The 19,171-nt window shown below is 51.5% G+C and overlaps 2 protein-coding genes and 1 long non-coding RNA gene across 3 annotated transcripts in view; 1 reads left to right on the top strand and 2 right to left on the bottom strand.

Moving 5' to 3' along the window:
• BCO1 (beta-carotene oxygenase 1) overlaps window positions 1–19,171 on the top strand; it is a 157,687-nt gene that overhangs the window by 47,225 nt on the left and 91,291 nt on the right. Inside the window, exons 7-13 of the mRNA XM_067719486.1 lie at window positions 2,468–2,608; window positions 3,975–4,086; window positions 7,240–7,322; window positions 10,137–10,370; window positions 17,390–17,631; window positions 17,759–17,844; window positions 18,356–19,163. The gene's annotated coding sequence lies outside the window, so the exon portion shown is untranslated. The remainder of the gene's footprint in view (window positions 1–2,467; window positions 2,609–3,974; window positions 4,087–7,239; window positions 7,323–10,136; window positions 10,371–17,389; window positions 17,632–17,758; window positions 17,845–18,355; window positions 19,164–19,171) is intronic.
• Window positions 1–19,171, bottom strand: part of LOC137214538 (polycystin-1-like protein 2) — an 85,726-nt gene that overhangs the window by 27,887 nt on the left and 38,668 nt on the right. The window contains 12 exon segments of the mRNA XM_067718419.1: window positions 172–260; window positions 2,418–2,659; window positions 6,547–6,742; window positions 7,301–7,523; window positions 10,190–10,321; window positions 10,996–11,122; window positions 12,165–12,226; window positions 12,229–12,287; window positions 13,883–13,964; window positions 13,966–14,070; window positions 15,605–15,737; window positions 18,756–18,949. Coding sequence (XP_067574520.1) covers window positions 172–260; window positions 2,418–2,659; window positions 6,547–6,742; window positions 7,301–7,523; window positions 10,190–10,321; window positions 10,996–11,122; window positions 12,165–12,226; window positions 12,229–12,287; window positions 13,883–13,964; window positions 13,966–14,070; window positions 15,605–15,737; window positions 18,756–18,949 — 1,644 coding nt within the window.
• Window positions 2,796–4,080, bottom strand: LOC137215003 (uncharacterized). The gene is made up of 3 exons (XR_010939120.1): window positions 3,962–4,080; window positions 3,339–3,503; window positions 2,796–3,214 (listed from the first exon to the last, which is right to left on the bottom strand). It is a non-coding gene; the product is annotated as an uncharacterized lncRNA (long non-coding RNA).

Raw genomic sequence — 19,171 nt, forward strand, 5'->3', positions numbered from 1 at the left:
TGTTACTTTGTCTGGCAAAAAGATACTTTTCTCAAAAAAAAAAAAAAAAAAGCAAAAGTGAAAAAACCCTACAACAAAATCCACTGGGCTAAAGTAACTCAACAACGGACTGGCAGGTGCTTTGCTGAGTGGGACGTGCTGATCAACCGAGGTGTCTTGCAGGTCAGGTACCTTTGAGGAAGTGGCTGCCCCCCTCCGGTGTCCGGTATAAATTGTCACCAGGTAGTGGTACTGGGCAAAGGCGTCATTGTCCTCCAGCACTGTGACCTTCACCGGGACAGAAGGATGGCATTAGGAGGGCTCTGCTTGGTGGGTTCATCCACAGCACAGCAGCCAAGAGTGAGTTGGGCATTCATGGCAATTAAAGGGGGAAAGCAAAACTATGTATGCTATTGATTCATTCTATCAGGTGTTCTTTACAACAGCAGGGTTTTAAGTGAAAACCAAAACTTTTAAAATAAAAAAATACGTTCATTATTAAATATCACCCAAAGTAGTCAAATTGGAAATGAACTTGGTATTAAGCTGAGAATGTTTGATGCTTGAGCTGATGAATGCAAACTCTGTTCATAAATAATTTCTCATAACCTTGGTAACCAGATTGTGCCTCTAAGGGAATTTAGAAGGAATGAATGTTAAGTTGTTTTCGCAGAAAATAAATAGCAGGAGTTGGTCAGAGCTGCAGAGCGCTCTGTGATGAGCTGCCCAGATCTCCTGTCAATGGAGGGCTGTTTTCCCAGTTGCCCAGGTGGTGTAGCCAGGAATGCAAGAGTCGCCTCTGTCAAGGTCATGCCCCATCCTGGAGAGGCCGATATCTAAGAACAGATTGATGCATTGCCCAAGATCAAGACCTGGGCTTCTCAACCCAACTCAGGACAGTTCTAGAGCTCCCCAAGGGGTCCCCCAGCTGTCAGTGGGCTGCATCCCAGCTTGACTTCTCCCCCTGCCCATCCTGCCTCCTTCCCTCCCTGCCCAGGGGCTGATCCCAGGCACTCCCTGGTAAACAACCTGCATACTTAACTCCATCTCAGAGTCTGCTTCCCAGGAATGAACCTAAAGCTGAGGGACTTAACGTATTAATGTTAAATCCCTTGGGCAGATCAAAGACAGCAGGATAAATGGGGCAACTATTACCTTTTTAAGTTTCATACCATCCTAACACGCTGAGAAGTATTGCTGTGTATAGGGGCGGTAGGGAATGTTGAAGGTTTCAGAGCTTTGTGACAATGCATCCTTGTATTCATTTGTGCGCCCAGTCACTCATGAATGTTTGTTGAAGGCTACTATGTGTCAGATGTGATGCACGTATCAGAAAAATAATCAGAACTTTGTTGTCACAATTGGTTGCACAAATGGTTATAGTTTGATCTCGTTTCTATCCTCAGACCTGACTTATTGTCAGGCAGATCTGGGTTCGAATTCTGGCCCCTGGGAGGGAGGTGGCTTTGGACTAGTTAATTGCCCTCTCCGCTCCTCAACTTGCCTCCTCTGTAAAATGATAGAGGTGCTATGCAGTAAAGGGTGAATTCAGCAGGCTTGGGTTATCCAAACCCCACACATTCCAAAGCATGGACCGGTTTTGGCCAGCTCATGGAAGATAACCTCTAAGTCCTTGAAATAGCCTGCATGATAAGAGTGTCTGACTATGTGGGGCCTTGGGCCACCCCAGGCAGTATGTGCTAACGATGTGATCTGTGGTGAGGGCTTTGGGCCACGCTCTGTCAGTCTGACCTAGGCAGGCATGGGGAGCAGTGGTTGCTGGAGACTAACTGAAGTCAGTCATGCAGGCTCCATACCTATGGGACTTACTCCCAAGAACACCGTGGGCACCAAGGCTCAGGGGAGCTTTCCTGGTTGGCTGTGCTTCACATGTGCTGTCACACGTCGTTGCTAGGAGAATTCATCTGTCCCTAGGACTCCACTGGGAGAGGAATATTAGAAGCTCTTGCCTGATCCCTCCTGGACCCTTTCCTTTGCTGATTTTAATTTGCACCATTTTCACTATAATAAACCATAATCGTAAGGATTTATTTATTTATTTATGGTTTATTATAATAAACCATAATCGTAAGGATAGTGGCTTTTTTAAGTTCTGTGAGTCCTAGCAAATCACTGAACTCGAGGGTCTTGGGGACTCTCAGCACAGTACCTTCTCCTTGGGGCTATCGTGAGCATTAAGTGGGGGTAGTACCTGGCACATAGTAAATTCTCAATAAGAGGTCAGTTTCATACTGCTCCTGATACTTTGATGAACAAGGACATTTTACTGGTCAAGAGGCTGAGGGGCCAGCTTACCTGAGATGACTCCAGGGGTCAAGGCCTGGATTTGCAGCTGGCCCCTCAGCTCCCCACCTGGGCTCCATCCCCTGGAGCCCCTGCAAGGGGACACTCCTGTCCTCCCTCCTGCTGCTGGGGACTGTGCAGCCTCACCTTGGCCTGATCCTGAGCGTCCTTCCTCCTCACCCAGATCACCACCAGCACGTAGGCCACACAGAGGCAGCCTATGGTGGTCACGACCACAGGGCTGTCCGCGAAGGTGGCAAAGAGCTCAGCGGTCTGGCGGACGTCCATGGCATTGGGCATGACCAGGAGCGTGCTTCCACAGAAGGTGAGGTGGTTGCAGAGGCGGTGTATCTGGGAGCGGGTGGTCCGTGGCCCCCCGCAGCCCCAGAGAGGCCCTGGTAGGGATATTCAGGGAGCACATCCCCACCCGCCCGAGCTCAAGTGGGGAGAACTGTGGGGGGGACACTGTCCTGGGGAGGGGCTGGGGAGGCTGCTGGGAGACCAGCTCCGGGATTCCTTTGGGCTTTTTTATTTAGTTAAGAATTAATTTTAAAATGCAGAGAATAATGTCTATAATAAGCATCTTTGCACCTGTCGTCCTCAGTGAGCAACTGTGTCCATCTTGCCAGTCTGCTTTGCCTTTTTTAGGTAAGAAGTATCACGGGTAAAATTGAAGTCCCTTCTGTCCACCAGCCTCCAAAAGCAGCCGTCATCACACATTTGGTGTGCGTCCTTACACTGCGTTCTCCCACCGGGTGCTCATTCACTGGACAGCTATTTGTCGGGTGCTCCTTCCAGGCCAGGCGATGGGCAAGGTGCTGAGAGGACATTCAGGGTGACCAACTCATCTCAGTTTGCCAGAGACTTTCCTGCTTCTCACACTGAAAGCCCCCTTAGTCCCAGGCAAACTGGGACAGTTGGTCATCTTACACTGAAGAGCAAAAAAAAAAAAAGACGGAGGTTGGGGGAACCATGCAAGCAAAAGGGAAGGACAGATATTTAAATACTAAGCTGGTGTCTCAGCACCAGGAAAAAATGCTCTAAATTTTACCCACCTTAGATCAAGGCACCTGCGGCGCCCCCGTCCTGGGCTCATGCTTTGAAGAGTCCCAGTGTAGCCGTCCTCAGGCTGCGCCCTTCCGCACAGGATGAGGAGTCGGGGGCGGGGCGGGGCATGCCCACCACAGCACATACCACTCATCCAGGACTAGGGCGAGGTCCTAGGTGACCCCAAGAAAGATCCCCCGCTTAAATTTTGCACTCTGGATGCCTCACTTGCCTCACCTAGTCCTGGCCCTGGCACGCCCACTTTTAGATGGTGGTTTGGGGACCTGGACCTCAGAATTCCCTGTTACAGGGCCTGCCCGGACCCATTCCTCAGGGTCGTCCTTCTGTGGAGGACTGGCTACTGCTGTGGCCATCCCTGGGCACAAGGGTGGCAAAATGTGGGGAAACGGGGTGTGTAGATGGAACTTGGGCACGAGGTCCCTGGCGGTGTGGGGAGTGCGGTTGGGGGAAGGAGGAGACAGGGATGAGGCAGGGCAGGGCCCCCATCCGGCTCTTAATTCATACTCTGAACTTAGGGGCAGTCCTTCCCTAAAGCCCCCAGCCAGCCTGCAATCCACCCAGGGCCATTTGGTGGGTAAAGATTTAATTCAAACCCACAACCCAGCACTACCTTTTCATTCCAGGGTCCACAACGAGGTGGTAAGGTAGGAGGCAACAGAAAATACTGGCATGCGGAAAGTTCTGTGCCCAGCACCTGGTGAGGAAGAGCCCGCAGCAGCCCAAACATCCCCGCAGGTAATTCTTTTACCTTGAATGAGCCACGGAGAGAGGCCGAGCCCTCCAACAGCTATGGCGTCAACTGCTTTATTGACAGATTTCACATGGGTCTTAGTTCCATGTTTGCTCACCGTTTCCCAATCCTGGTCAGCATTTGGCATACAGCTGTGGGTCTTACAGGAACCCTTGGCACACCCAGGAGGGGTGGGGCTAGTTCAGAGAAGAACCCCAAGCAAGTACCAGTGACAAGACCATCTCAGCGCTGGGAGCCCAGGGACCAGACCTGATTTATGCCTAACATCCTTGCCCTCCTGGGTTTTCACAAAGACTTGGAGGACAGTGGCTTTCCCTGTCTTTTCCAGCATGAGAGTCCTTTTGAAAACCATAAATTAATCTGGAAAGACCGGAAAATTTTCATGAGATCCCCTCGTGACAGTAGTTTCACCTTTAGTATCCTTCGAGAAAAATGTACAAATAAGAATGCAGTTCTCAAACACCTTGCAATAATTCTGCGTTTCCCCCCTGATAAGGTCTGCAGTTTACAGATTTGGAACTTTCTTTAGTTATTTTGAGAATACAGTGGTGGTTTTCCATCCAAACTTAGTGATCGCATTTACTTATTGTTTTTCCCCATTCACTTATTTATGGCTCCTCAATGATCTCTGTATTGAGATCTCTGTATCAACATCTATATAATGAGCATCAGGTACACAATATTGGGTTAATATAATTTTGGCACTATAACACAGCTCCCACATTCTTTTTTTTTTTTTTTTTTTTTGCAGTATGCGGGCCTCTCACTGTTGTGGCCTCTCCCGTTGCGGAGCACAGGCTCCGGACGCGCAGGCTCAGCGGCCATGGCTCACGGGGCCCAGCCGCTCTGCGGCATGTGGGATCCTCCCGGACCAGGGCACGAACCCGTGTCCCCTGCATCGGCAGGCGGACTCTCAACCACTGCGCCACCAGGGAAGCCCCCACATTCTTTTGTACACCCCACATTCGTGTATGTGTGCATTAGTAGCTGTATATTCTTAATAACATAATAAGCACCTGGGAACCCATGACTCCACTCAAAAGCTAGGAACTTTCCAATAAGTTACATTTAGCTAAGTGGTCCTCCCCCAATCCGTCCCCATGCTCCCCCTCAACCCAACCGCATGCTGAAGCCTATGTCCATTGTTTTCCTTGATTTCCATTTTATATAGTTTTGTCTTCTCTATGCTCAGAGTGTCTAACACAGCAATCACTTTAATCTGTGGAGCACCTCCTATGTGCCAGGCACCACATTAAGTACTTTATACCCCTAACCTCGTCCAGGTCCCACCCTGTGGTAAGTGGCAGCCATCCTTTGTCCCCATTTGCAGATGGGAAAGTTCAGAGAGGTGGGGTGCCTTGTCCAAGGTCACCTTGCAAGTACTGGTGACGTGGGATTGGACCCAAGTCTGTCTGATGGCAGAGCCAGTGCCGCCAGCCCCTGCACCATCCTGTTCTGAGCCCTGGCCTTGGAAGGCAGGCTGCAGCGGGTATTCTGCCAGCAACGTGGGGATCAGACAAGCTTTTGGTAGCGAGGACTCTAAAAGGTTGCAACACACCCAGGGTCTCGTTCACGAGGTACAAAGACCTGTGCTTCAGGTGTGGGGGACCCACTGTCTCTTGGACATCTCAACGTGCCTTCGTCTCTTCTTGGCACTTTGAGGGGGGCTCCCTATGTGTGGCAGCTGGAAGCAGGAGTTGACAAGGAAGCCAAAGATGCAGCAGAAACAAACCTGGAAGGAGCTTGGCTTTAAGTCCCCTTCTGTGGCTCTGCTGGGACCTGGCTTCTTACACTACTTATGACTGTTGTCATTGGACATATGTGCCATTTGCTTCTTGTCTGTGTCCTCTGCTAGACTGAAAGCTCACTGGTTTTTCTCATCATTGTATCCCTATCAGTTGGCCTTGCACCTGGTGAATATTCGTAGAATGAATGAAAGAAGGCATATGGTGTAGGGGATGGAGACAGGTGTGTGACAAATTTCAACTAGATGTGGAGGTTGCTGTTCTTGGGGAGGGTATGGAAGTCCAACAGAGGGAGACTGAAAACATCTGCCACCCAAAGAAGGTGGCATTGGATTGGGCGATCGAAGGGTGAATCGGAGTTTTCCAGGCGGGATAGGGAAGAAGGGTGTCCTGGGGGAGACAGCAGCATATGCAAAGGCATGGAAGAAGGAAGGGGGACACTGATACCTCAGGGATGACTTTTGATGGCCTCAAAGCCAATGTCTGTCACCAGGACAGTGTCATGGGCTTGGGTCCTTGGAGGCAGAGCTGAGCTGCCCTGAGACAGGGATCTGATTGCAATTAATAGGGCCCCATGCCTCCAAGGGCTCTGTGAGCTCTGGAGAAGCAGTGCGTCACGTCACTTAGAGCTTTTGCTCTGGGGACAGACCTGGGTTTGAGTCTCAGCTCTACCACCTTCTTATTTGCTTCCCTTTCCTTACCTGGCACCTGGAGTTGTCCCAAGTCCCCTGGACCTCATCCCAGAACACACAATGGGACAGGAAGGTGGTGATGTCAACTGTGAAGTCCCTGCCGGGGGCCGGCTCCAGGTCAGACTGGGGGATCACAGTCAGATAGTAGATGCCTTCTCCAAAATGCAGGTCCTCTGGGCTCAGGATCCATGTGGACAGCCCATCTTCAGGAAGCGGGGGTCCGGATCAGTCTGAAGCCTCATGGAAACTGGACTAACATGACGGGAGAGGGGCACCAAGATGCCTTGGCAGGGAATCTGATCCTGATGGCTGCCCCGATGTCCTAGGAGTACCCTCTCCTCCTGAGACCAGGAGCATGGAAGAAGAGGCACTCCAAAGTCAGGGTGCTGAGCACAGCTGCCAAGTCAGACTGACCAGGGCTCAAATTCTGACTCTGTCCCTTCTTGACTGTGTGACTTTGGGCCAGTTACTTAACCTCTCTGTTTTTATCTGAAAAGTAGAAATTTTATTCTTCTTCATCCCTAAGGGCTATTATGAGGATTGTAATGAGTTCAGTTCTGTGAGTGCTTGTCAGCTTCTTCAGGGCAAGTGTTCACCTAATATCACCTAGTAATAGTAATAATACCACCAACAGAAATAAGCACTGAATGTAGCAAGTGTTTTCCTGTTTTTCTTTTTCCCTATGGCCCTGATTCTCAAGTTTTAAGCTGGTCACAACCCCCAGGAAGCAGCTGAAGAAACTGACCCAGTGGTGGGACTACCTGGAACAGCCGTTGGCAGGAGGTGAGCTTGGGCGTCGTCGCTGGTCACGCTGGGGTGGTAGCCGTAGCCCAGGCTGAGCATGAGTGGGATGTCAGGTCTCCAGTGCAGCTGGATCCCCAAAGCCACACCCCCTGAAGTCAGGTTCACCCACAGAGCTTCAGGTCTGGTCAGGTTCAACACAGTTGGCTCGCTGTGTCCTTCTGAAAGCTGAGGCAGCAGGATCTGTCATCAGAAACAGTCAAATCAAGGGTGTGCCAGGACAGGAATGCCAGTGAGTGTCAGGGCTGCTGGGCAGGGTGAGCCCCTGGGGACCCGAAATCCACCCTGCGCTCTGCTCTTTCCACTAGTTTCCGGGGGCTGCCGTGACAAATGACCATAAACCTGATGGCTTGAAACAACACAAATTTATTCTCTTATAGTTCTGGATGCCAGAAGCCCAAAACCAGTCTCACAGGGCTGCAGTTGGCAGGGCTAGTTCCTTCTGGAGGCTCCAGGGGAGAATCCCCTTCTTTGCCTATTCCAGCTTCTGGAGATGCCTGCAGTCCTTTGGCTTATGGCCCCTGCTTGCATCACCCAACCTCTTGCTTCTGTCATCAAATCACCTTTTACTTTTCTGGAGTCAACTCCCCCTCCGCCTGCCTCTTAAAAGGACCTCTTGATGACACTGGGCTCACCCAGATAACCCAGGATCATCTCTATATTTCAGGATCTTTAACTTGAATCACATCTGCAAAGTCCCCTTTTGCTACGTCAGGTGATGTATTCACGGCTCAGGGATGAGGATGTGGATAGCTTGGGGACGTTTATTCAGCCAGTACTCATCGAGCTGTTCACCCCAGCTTGGGGCTGCATCTGCACAGAAAGTGCACAAGGATGGCATATGAACTAGTGGTGGTGTCGATCAAAGAGTGGAACAAGTAAGATTAAGTTAGGAGCACAGGCCGCAGAGGCACAGAGACCTCTGTTTGATCTTGACTCTGCCCTGTATTAACTCTGGGACCTCTGACCAATTAACAGACCACTTTGAGTATCAGTTCCTTTTCTTTTTCTTTTTTCCTCTTTTTTTTTTTTTTTTTTTTTTGGCCTCACTGCACGACTTATGGGATCTTAGTTCCCCGACCAGGGATCGAACCCAAGCCCTCAGCAGTGAAAACACGGAGTCCTAACCACTGGACCGCCAGGGAATTCCTGAGCCTCAGCTTCTTGTCATCAGTAGAATACATAGACTCACGGAGACTATTCAGAATGTCATCATATACAAAATACTGAGTCAGGTGCCAGATACACAGTAGCGCTCACCAATTAGTTGCTGCTACTCCTCTGCTTTTACTGTTACATTAGAATTTCTCACAACCACTGTCGATTTAATCAGCTCTCCAGCTTAACTGATGCCCTCCATCCCCTTTTAAAAACAGACTGATTAATGCCCACCATGCACTTTTTATTTGCTCCTGGTGGCCCTCTACGGTAGACACAGGAATATGCCACCCAGCTCTCCCTTCTAGGAAGGACCTCCTACCCAGTCACAGGGAGTATGGTCAGCAGACAGGCTCCAGCTCTCAGCTCCTTTAGGGTCTGCCCTGAAGAATTTATTACTTATATTCCCTAGAAGCGGAGGACCTGCCATGCCACGCAGGGCCACAAGGGAAGCACTCGGTCAGGATGCAGGAGCAGGCAAGGGGGAAAGCGTAGTCCACAGCTTTATTGGGGTTTCCACAGGAAAGGCAAGACAGGGCATAGAAAACAGCTTAGGATTGGCCAGTCTGAATAATTCCAGCAGACTTTGGCTATAGGGCTGGTCTCTAGTTGGTACCTGGCCCTGGGATGATTTGGGGCAGAGCTTGAATATTGGCCTGGTGTGTGAGTGAGATAAAGGGGGTGGTTGGGGTATAGACTCAGGACTGGTTGGCGTTCACATGAAAGGTGTGCCCTGGCAGAGCCCTTGCTCTCTCTGAGAACTGGCTGGCCCCGGGAGGGGCAGTCTCTCCCCACCAGCAAGGTTTCTAAGGTATCAAAACATCATAACATACAGAAGATAGCAAACACGATTGCTAGAGCCCTGGTGGCTGCTACTTGCTGCAGAGCCCGCTCTGGGTTGACTGAGCCTCTGTGGAGTCCGGATTGTAGTCTGACTTCTGTCCAATCCTGTTTTCTTTCTTCACTTGCCACAAGCATTGATCTCTAGCAAGCATCTTGCACCACAAACACCTTCTCAGTGCCGGCTTCCAGGGAACCCAACCTACAACGTCTCTCTAGTAATCCTGGCAGCCCCTCCTACCTGTCAGGCTGTATGCTCAACAATAGACAGCTGTGTCTGATCCCACACCTGCTAACGTCCATCGTACTTGTGATTGTAAGGGTCTGTTTCGATGATAGCTCTCATAGAGTGATAAGTTAACAAAGTAGGAGTGTAAAAGAACTATTTGCATAAAAACTTAAGTTGAAGGCTTTGAGAAGACTCAATAAAGATGAGTGGGGAAAAATTGTTATTGAATTAGTCACTGATGAGAAAACTGTAGAAGATTAGAAAAAAAGTCATTAAAATCTCAAAAGAATCTGAACTCGTACCAGTGTGCCTACATTTTTTATTCACTTTAAAGAACATCTAACCATGTTCAGGGGATGATTTATGTAGTGAAGATGATTAAAATTCCAATCAACAGATTTAAAGAAACTTTCAGTTGTACACCTTAAGATTGATGATGACGTACATTTATAGTTTTACGTTAAAATACAATGCTTAAGGGAGGATAAAGATCATTTTTAATGATTCTCTTCTTTAATCTTTTTCTTTTTTTTTTTCCCATAACCGACCAACTTTTGGTCCCAACCAAGTTGAAAAAGAAGACAGAAGCACCTCCTGACTTCTGAGAGCACCCCAAGTCTACCTTGATACCCTCCGACAGATTCTTCACAGGGATGAGCTGTCCACTAGGGCTGGTCAGAGGGAGGCCACCAACAGTTCCACTGACATCGAAGTGACTTCGTGCTGGGAATGGGTTCTTTGGGAAACTCTTCATCTGAAACCAGGAACAAAGAGTGTCAGCCAAGGGCCCCGAAGGCCCGAAGGTGACTAGTTCCCTGTGTGAAGGATGAGGTTTCCTAAGATGGGATGGACAAGTGGCTCTTGCCCTGTGGGGTGACTGGGAGGGCCCCCCGCCTTTAGCTGCTGCTGTCTGTCCTGGTATGTGTCTTCCCTTCAGGATTGTGGCTTCAGAAAGCTGGGCCTAGAGACCCAATCGGACTTGTTACAGCTGAGCAGTTACTGGGCTATAAACAGTCTGAGCCTTTCTTCCTGCAAAGCCAGCAAGTCTCTAAGAGAAAGAAGTTTGTCTGCTTTCTCTGAGGCTCAAGGAGCAGAGAGTCAGATGTGCCCTAATTTGGGAATGGAAAGAGCCCTGAGTTTACTGTTTCCTAGCTATGGAACAAAGTCTGAAGAGCTTAATTTCCAATGACTAACTAAACCAGGGCTGCTGGAGAAATTCCACAGCACAGTAGAAAGAGGATGGACTGGGGAGTCAGAGGCCTGCCACTTTGCTTGTGGCCTCAGGCAAGTCACTGAACCTCACCTGTAAAATGGGCATAATAATTCCATAATTGACAGGGTTGTTATCAACATAAATGAGCAAATATATGTGCAGGTGCTTTGCAAACTCTAAAGGGCTGTTCCCAGGGAGATTCCTTCCGTTGTTACCCTTATGTCCACAGGCACCCTACCATCCTCCATGGAGCCAAGGGAGGGGGCAGCAGGCAGGGTGAAGGTCGCAGAGCTGGCAGCAGCAACGTGCACAGGGGAGCCTCGCTAACTCCGGGGCTGTATTCTTTCCACAAGGTGAGAACAGAGGTGCCAGGAGAGAGGGGAGAAGGTCAGAGTCAGAGGAAGATCTGCCCACCTCTTGCTCTACAGGGATCCCGGCTTTAGCACCAGAGTGGGCGGCTCTTTTGTGATCCCTGTAGATAGTTCTGCGTATTTACATCAGTAGGAGCAGCATAGAAGGCAGCCAATGTCTCCACTCTGGGCTGGCGGCTCCCTGAGGACAGGGCTGTGGCCAGGTTTGCCTACTGTGGCACCCCAGTGCCTAGAGCAGCGCCTGCCTCATGATGGTGGTCAATACGTATTTTGTTGAATGAATAAATGAGCTTGGCTGTAGACATTTCCCCAGACTTATCTCCCCTACCTACTTGACCTCTGATGTCATGGGCTCCCATAAAGCCATCTTTACTGGCCTTTGACCTCATCCCATCCGAGTAGGCTGGGGATCTGGTTTCAGACCCTAGTGCTGATCCGGATGCTGCTCTGGGAAACTGCCCCTGGGATCCAGGAGAGCACCCCTGGCAGGAGGAGCCAAGGGAGGGTGCTCGGAGCCGGGGTTCTCAGCGGTGCCTGCAGCGTCGTCCAGCCCACGACTGTCAGGAGGAGGGATGGAAGGGGGAGGGCATCCCCAGGTACTGGAGGAGGGCTCAGTGAGTGGTAGGCAGGAGCTCCACGGAGAAACTCCCAAGGCAAGTGCGTCCGGAATCCCCTCAGGTCCACGGAGCAGCAGGCTTGCCAGACACACTCTGGGTGAGGTTAAAAGTGGGCTAGTCCCCTTCATTCTGCTCCCTCACCCGCACAGCCCAACATGACCCGTCTCTCGGGACACATGTGTGGCTCTGACACTGGCGTGGTGCTCACCACGTCCCTTCCTGTGCTGCACAAACACCCAACACGGGGACCTTCTCTTGGTGAAAAGCCCTTTCCACTCTAGGTCCCATCACTTCCCCCACTGCCAGGCAGGTCTCCTGGGCTCTGCCTGTCACAGGGTCTTGGGATGTGGGTGTGGCATGAGCCAGGTCAGGGGATGCCACAGTGTAGCTGGTTACCTGTTTGTGTACACGGAGATGGAGGGGGCGGCCAGCATGGCTGGAAGGCCCCCGGGCAGTCCCCACCCGGCAGGACGGCGGCCTGCATGTGCCCCACAGCTCCTAGCAGCTGGGGCACTATGGCTGTCTGGAAAAGGAAGCAGGGGACACTGCTGTGGACCGGTGTCCGTATACCACCTCTGGTTACTGCCACCAGGCTAGTGAGCCCTTTGGCAGGGACTGGCAGAGGAGCAAGGCAGAGACCATGATGGAAGGCCCCTTCCTGGGCACCAGGCGCTGTAGGGAGCCAAGAGTGAGCACTTAGAAGATTCCAGGCTCTGCCAGCAGGTGCTTTACCTCCCCTGCTTGGCAGAGGGGGAGACAGAGGCACAGAGAGAGTGATGACTTGCGGTGGCCACGCACCGATAGGGGGAAGTGCCGGGATCACGGCAGGGCTCACTGTGCGCCTGTCCGTGCTGCTCCATTGGACCCTGACATCTGCCCACAGCCCAGGACTTATTCGTGGGGAAATGGAAAGTCACAGGCAGAGCCATTGCACGGGGTCACCCGGGCTCAGACTCCAGTCGCCATGCAACCCAAGCCCTTGGGTGAAGATGTGGCGTCGCTGAAGCCAAGGCAGGCGTGGGGAGCAGGAGGGCTGGACGTCTGTGCAGAGTTCCTATCAGTGCGCAGGCTGCGCGTGTGTGCATGCGTTATGTCTGATGGGTGTGCGACCGTACGTGCGTGAATGTGAGTGTTATGTGTGTGTTGAGGGGGACTGGGTGTGAATGTGTGTGTGTGAGTGTAAGTGTGTGAATGTGTGTCTGAGTGAATGTGGTTTGAGGGTGTGGGAGTATAAGTATCTGAGCATGAATGAATGTGCGTATGTGGTTTTGTGTGTGACTGCAACCATATATGAGAGTCTGTGTGTTTGTGTGACTGTGTGGCCCTGTGTGAAGATAGGAGTGTAAATGTGCATGTGTGTGAGTGTGTGCTGGAGTGTGTGCTTCCCGATGTATGTGAGCATAAATGAGTGCCTAGAAGTGTGTGTGAATGTGTGTGTGTGATTGAAGGTGTGTATGAGTGTTAGTGTTCGTGGGTGTGTGTGAGTGTGTGGATATATGTTTGAGTGTGTTTGTGTGACCACGTGCGAGAATGTGTGTGTGAGTTCTTCTTGAATGCAGTGATGGCTCCGCATGGTAAAGGGCTGTGGAGCAGCAGGTAATGGGTTCTGTGGCTCCGTCATGATGATGTCCTGGGGGCTGCGGCCGCGTGAGGCTGTGCTACAGCTCTTCTTACTCTGGGGGCTGCCTCTCTTCTAAAGATGTTCTGTATCCTTGGCTAAATGAACCAGGAGTTGGATTCAAACTTGCAAAGGTGAGCCTACGATCTCTCCAACGGGTGGCCTCTCCAGGATGAGGCAGAGCTTGTCCACCTACTACAGATGAGGAGATGAGGCTGCAGGAAGTTGTGTCACTGGCCCACGTCACAAGGCTTGTGAGTGACAAGGTCAGGGTTCAAACTCAGGCCGCCTCTTTTGAAGGCTGCACTTGGCCTGCTGTACCACACTGCCTCCCAGAAGCTCTAGTCTCTGGAGCCTTTCTTTCAGCTCCTAGAAGGGACTTTAACCTCAGTGCCTCAGTTTCCTCATCTGCAAGATGTGGAGAAAGATCCACCTAGAAGTGCTGGTATGAGCTGGGCACGCGGTAAGCGTGACGTCTGTGTCTGGGCTGGGACACCTACCTGGCTGCCATTGGCCCCTGCAGGCTCTTCTGGTCTGTCCCTCAGGGAAGCTTCCAGCACGCTGCACACAGCCTGGAACCAGGTCTCCGGTGGCCTCCTGGTGCCTCTGGTCCTCAGGATGGGCCTCGGCACTCACTGCCAACAGGGCCTCACTGGCATGCTGCAGAGCCCGGCTGGCCTCCTGCTGGGCTCACCCCAAGGAGGAGGAAGAACAGCATGCGCCCCTGCCTGGGTTAGATCAGCCTCTGGGCCATTCCAGGGACCAGCGCTGCAGTGGAGGGGAGCAAGATGGGGGCTCAAGCCAGGGAAAATCTGGGCTGGGCCCGTCACACAAGCTGCCTGTGTCGCTGACTTGAGGCCAGGTGTCTCTTCCCTATCATGTGCTAAGTTCCTTCAGGACACTAGCCTCATGCATCTCTGGATCTTTCCCAGAGTGCCTTGCACAATGCCCAGCACAGAGTAGGCATTCAGTAAACATTCACTGACTTGAGATAGCCGGCCGGCTGGATGGCTGGCTGGATGGCTGGCTGGATGGATGGACGGACATAGCACTTACTCCGATTTTGTAATTATATGTGTATTTGTGAAACGGTTTAGTAACTGGCGGGCCCAGTTGTCTAAAAGTGCCATGAAGGCAGAGGCCATGTCTATGTGATTTGCTGATGAATTTTCAATGAGTTGCATGGTACCTGGCATATACTAGGCATCGGGGAAGCACTTATTGAATGAATGAAAAAATTAATGTGTGGATAAATGAGTGGAAGGGTGGAGAGACGGATGTATATGTACGTGTATAGATGTATGTGCATAGAAGGGATGCATGAGCAAATGGATATGTAAAGTGGGAAGTATGATATTAGGGTGATCAGGGTCCCAGAAATAAAGGTCAGCATAGCAGGCTCCAGGACCAGGAATGTGAGGGGGACAACCTCCTGACAGAGTGGGTGGGGCAGAGCCAAGACAGCTGTCCCCTTTACCGCTTAGGCTTCTTTATTGACATTTGTCTGCCACAGCGTTGGGAACGTGGTGATTCAATTTGAGTTCTCCAAGAAGCAGGCCCTAAGGCAAGAATTTGAACAACCAGTCATTTATTTGGAGATAATCCCAGGAAACGCTGGAAGCAGAATGGGGAAGTGAGACAGAGAAGGGTAGGAAGCCAGTCCAGGGGGTGTGATCAAGCCACTTACCTGGGGCTCAGTCCTACTTGGGAGGTCTCCACCAAGAGGAGCAGGGGAGCCGGGGTATCTGTACCCCAGCCCATTAGTCACTGAGAACTGCATTGACCCCCTGATATGTCCAACCTGCCATGTGGGCAGGCAGAATGGACTCTGGAGGGGAGGTCAGAGAAGGCCCCCAGGCAAAGAAAGGCAAGAGCTGGCAGCTGGACATCACAGTGCACTCAAGTGGGGGACATGGTCGGGTCAGCAGCAGCATCTGGACACACCCTTGACCACCCAATGATTAGTTAGATTCAGGTGTGCACCGGCTGGTGGGGGAGTGAGGTGTGTGAGCACACAAGCAGAGGGAGACACAGGGCTGTGAGAGGGGCACCTTCCCTCCCTTGGCATCGCCCATGTGGGACCCTTGGGAACAAGAAGGCAGAAGTCTTGGAGGCCCTGTGACTGAGGGACCTGCGACCTGGGTTGGGGTTTGTTGTCAGCCACCCACCGCAGAGGTGCACGTCCTATTGCCTGGCTCAGCGGGTGGGAACTACTCACCTGGGCCAAGGGCGTGAGCTCCTCACTGTGGCGGATCACCTCTTTCAGTGCCTCGGCCAGCTCCTGCACCTTCTGCATGTCCCCCAAGGTGGTGCTGACCACAGGCAGTGACCCCGCAGACACAGGATGTGCTCTCTGACCTTGGCATAGACGTAGGAAGGTGGGGAGAGGAAATGTAATTCCAGTGGCTTGATGAAGCTGTTTCAGAAAGACTTGGGGTCTGAGAAAGTGACCAGGCTCATGTGGGGTTTTCCAAAGCCGGTAGACTTCTTCTTGTCTCCTAGGATGTGTGGTGGGCAGAATCATAGCCTCCCAAAGATAGCTACATCCTAATCCCTGAAATCTATGGATATGTTACTCACATGGCCAAAGGAACTTCGGCAGAATCGCTTTGGAGATTTGATTAAGTTAAGGATTCTGAAATGGGGAGAGTATCCTGTATTAACCAGTTGGGACCAATGTAATCACAGGGGTCTTTACTAGAGGGAGGTAGGAGGGTCAGAGTCAGAGAAGATGTGATGATGGAGGCAGAGGTGGTGGAGAGGGAGAGGGAGATGGAGATGGGGAGAGAGGGACAGAGGGAGAGGGTCAGGATTTGAAGATGCTGGTGTTGAAAATGGAGCAGGAAATGTGAGCAGCTTCTAGAAGCTGGAAAAGCCAATGGGTGGATTCTCCTCTAGAGCTTCCAGACAGTTCACAGCCCCGCCACCGCTTTGGTTTTAGCCCAGTGAGACTCATTTCAAACTTCTGACCTCCAGAAATGTAAGATAATAAATATGTGTTGTTTTAAGTCATAAAGTTAATGGTTATTTGTTATAGCAGCAGGAGGAAACTAATACAGGATGTCTCAAGCTTTCTGCAAATCTTGAAATCAAATCTGTAGTATCTGGGGAATTCCCTGGCAGTCCAGTGGTTAGGACTCTGCACTCTCACTGCCAAGGGCCTGAGTTCGATCCCTGGTCAGGGAACTAAGATCCCATGTGCCACATGGCACGGCCAAAAAAAAAAAAATCTGTAAAACCTGGCATTATTTAAAAACAAATGGTGTCTCAGGGTCTCACTGTGACTAAAATGGCATGAAATTCAGAAATTGGATTACTTTGTTGGCCCAGTATGGATGGGGGGTCTTGTTGCAGACTTGGGTCCCTGTGTGCCTTTGGGGCAATGGGGACAAGGATCCCTCCAGCCATCCCTGAACTCCAGCCTTAAGCCAGACCTCCTGCGGCTTCCGGGGAGCATGCTTTCTAAGCCGCAAAGCCCTAATGAGAGGGGCTGGCTTTGGCTGAGGCAGAGAAAAACCTAAGAATATAATTTTAACACCACCCCATCGAACTTTCTGCATTTATAGAGATGTTCTGTCCCTGTTTTGTCAGTAACATAGCCACTTGCCAAATGTGGCTACATATTAAGCCCTTGAAATGTGGCTAGTGCAACCAGAGAACTGAATTTTTAACTTTATTTCATTAAAAGTCATTTTAATTTAAATGTACGTAGCCAGACATGGCTCATGGCAACAATCTGGAAGAGCACAGATAGAGGTGAGTAATTCTTCTTACCCTCCCGTCCTGCTTGCTACTCACAACTCACTCTTCTAACCGTCTTAACAGTCGTTCACAGCAGCTGCAGAGTTTGAGCATGTCTGCCAACAGCTCAGGGTGCAGCCAGGCTTCCATTCAGGGCATGGCTTGGATGGAGGAAAGAATAGCCCTGTCTATGAAGGGACTCCTGTCAGAACGTTCTGGAAGGAAAGTCAGGTAATGGATAATCTCATGTTTGCCTCTGCAGCTCTTCCCCATCCTTGGTCGCCATCCTGGAGGCTGCTTTCGTGGAGATGTCACTGGCTGCTGAGCCTCTGGCTCGTGGATTCACTCAGCGGGAGACGAGAGGGCAGGAGGAGAGAGAGCTGGAAGCTTTGCTCCCGGCGCCCTCCCTGCCGGGGTTGCCTGCCTCATCCTTCAAAGCCACCGGTCCTACCGGGGAGCCCCCTCCACGCGTAGCTGCCCCTTGAGGATACTGGTCACTTCAAGGTGAGCCCCTGGGGGCCTGTGTTCTCTGTCGTTTGTTTCTGAAACCTTGCCCCCGGTTTTCTCAACAGAGCCCTTCTTAAAATCTTCTCCATTGCCCAGTTAGAGCTTGACGTCTGTCTCCCGGCAGGACTCTGGTGTTTCATGAGAAGACCTTGTGTCAGGCTGTGCAGTCTGTGTGCTTAGGACCCCAGGGCATCCAAAGGGAAGTTTGCTGTAAGTTATGCTCGGGGTGAATGAGAGCCAGGTGGGGTGTGCTGGGGGTGGGAGTGAGGGAACTAGGTGAAGGAAGGGGCTGCGGTGAGAGGGCTGGAGGTGGGCAGGGGAAGAGCGAACCTGGGTTTGCTCCTGTCTTCACCACCTACTGGAAATGTGGACCCGGGAAAGCTGCTCACATCCTCGGCACCGTGCTGAGGACTTTCAGGCAAATCCTTCAGGAACCAGAGGAGCCTGTCTTCTGTCCTCCGTGCCCAGCAGGTGTGATGCTGTGTGTGGTGCACGCAGGTAGCATGCCTGGGAGCACACACTGGGAGTGGAAGTAATCATACCTTTTGCCAGAGTTGTTTCTAATGCTAGGTTGTAGCACATGGAATGGCCATTTTTGTGGATTGAAACTGGTTGAATGTTGGCAGTTTCATATGATTTGACCCACAGCTACAGTGAATGTAATTCTTAACATTCACCACAACCTTATGAGGAAAATACTGTTATTGTCCCTGTTTTCCAGGTGGGGAAACTGAGGCTTAGAGAGATTCAGGCCTGTGTCAATAGAGATGGTAAATGACAGAGCTGGGACAACATCAAACCATTAACCGTATGACCAAGATGGGGTCACTTTTCTCCTCTGGGCCTCGGTTTCATCCTCTTTAGTAGGAAGAGACTGGAGTGGTACCCTCTACATTCCCTCCCACCCTAGAAACCTGTGGCTCCGTGAGGCTGAGCAGAGAAAGCAGCCTTCCTTCATCCTGTGTCACTCACTGAAAGGACCAGAAGAGGGAGGTGACATCAACAGCTCGGGAGGCACCAAAGACTTCTCCACAGGTCCGTGGACCCCACTGCCCACCCCGAATGGCTGCATACAGACCCCAGGGCCCCAGCAAAGGGACAAAGGAGTCCATCGGGAGCACCTTTTGCTGGCGTCCTCTCTCAGCGGCTGCCCGGAGCCCGGCCCTTGGCACTGCTGGTCCAGCACGGATGACACAGACCTGGCCAGCTGGAAGAGCTGCTCAGGGCCATGCCCGCCCTACAGAGTGGCGGTGACATTGTCCCACACTGTGGCCTGAAATGCCGCATCCTCCACACGGGTGCCTCCACGTGCGGCCTAACGGGAGACCAGAGACATGCTCAGAGCAGGAGGGTCTCAGCCCATCGGTTCTTGTTCCAGAACCTGGAGCCTGAAGTTCCTGGCCTGCACGTGGTGAAGCAGAGCAGCGCTGGACGGCTTGGCGCCTGGCATGGGGGCTCTTCCGAGGCTGGAGGGCAGGGGACCCACTTGTGCCAGCAGCCAACGGCCACCAAAAGCAAGTCTCAGGCAGGTCATTAC

This window comes from Pseudorca crassidens, chromosome 20 (genome assembly GCF_039906515.1).
Source record: "Pseudorca crassidens isolate mPseCra1 chromosome 20, mPseCra1.hap1, whole genome shotgun sequence".
NCBI lineage: Eukaryota > Metazoa > Chordata > Mammalia > Artiodactyla > Delphinidae > Pseudorca > Pseudorca crassidens.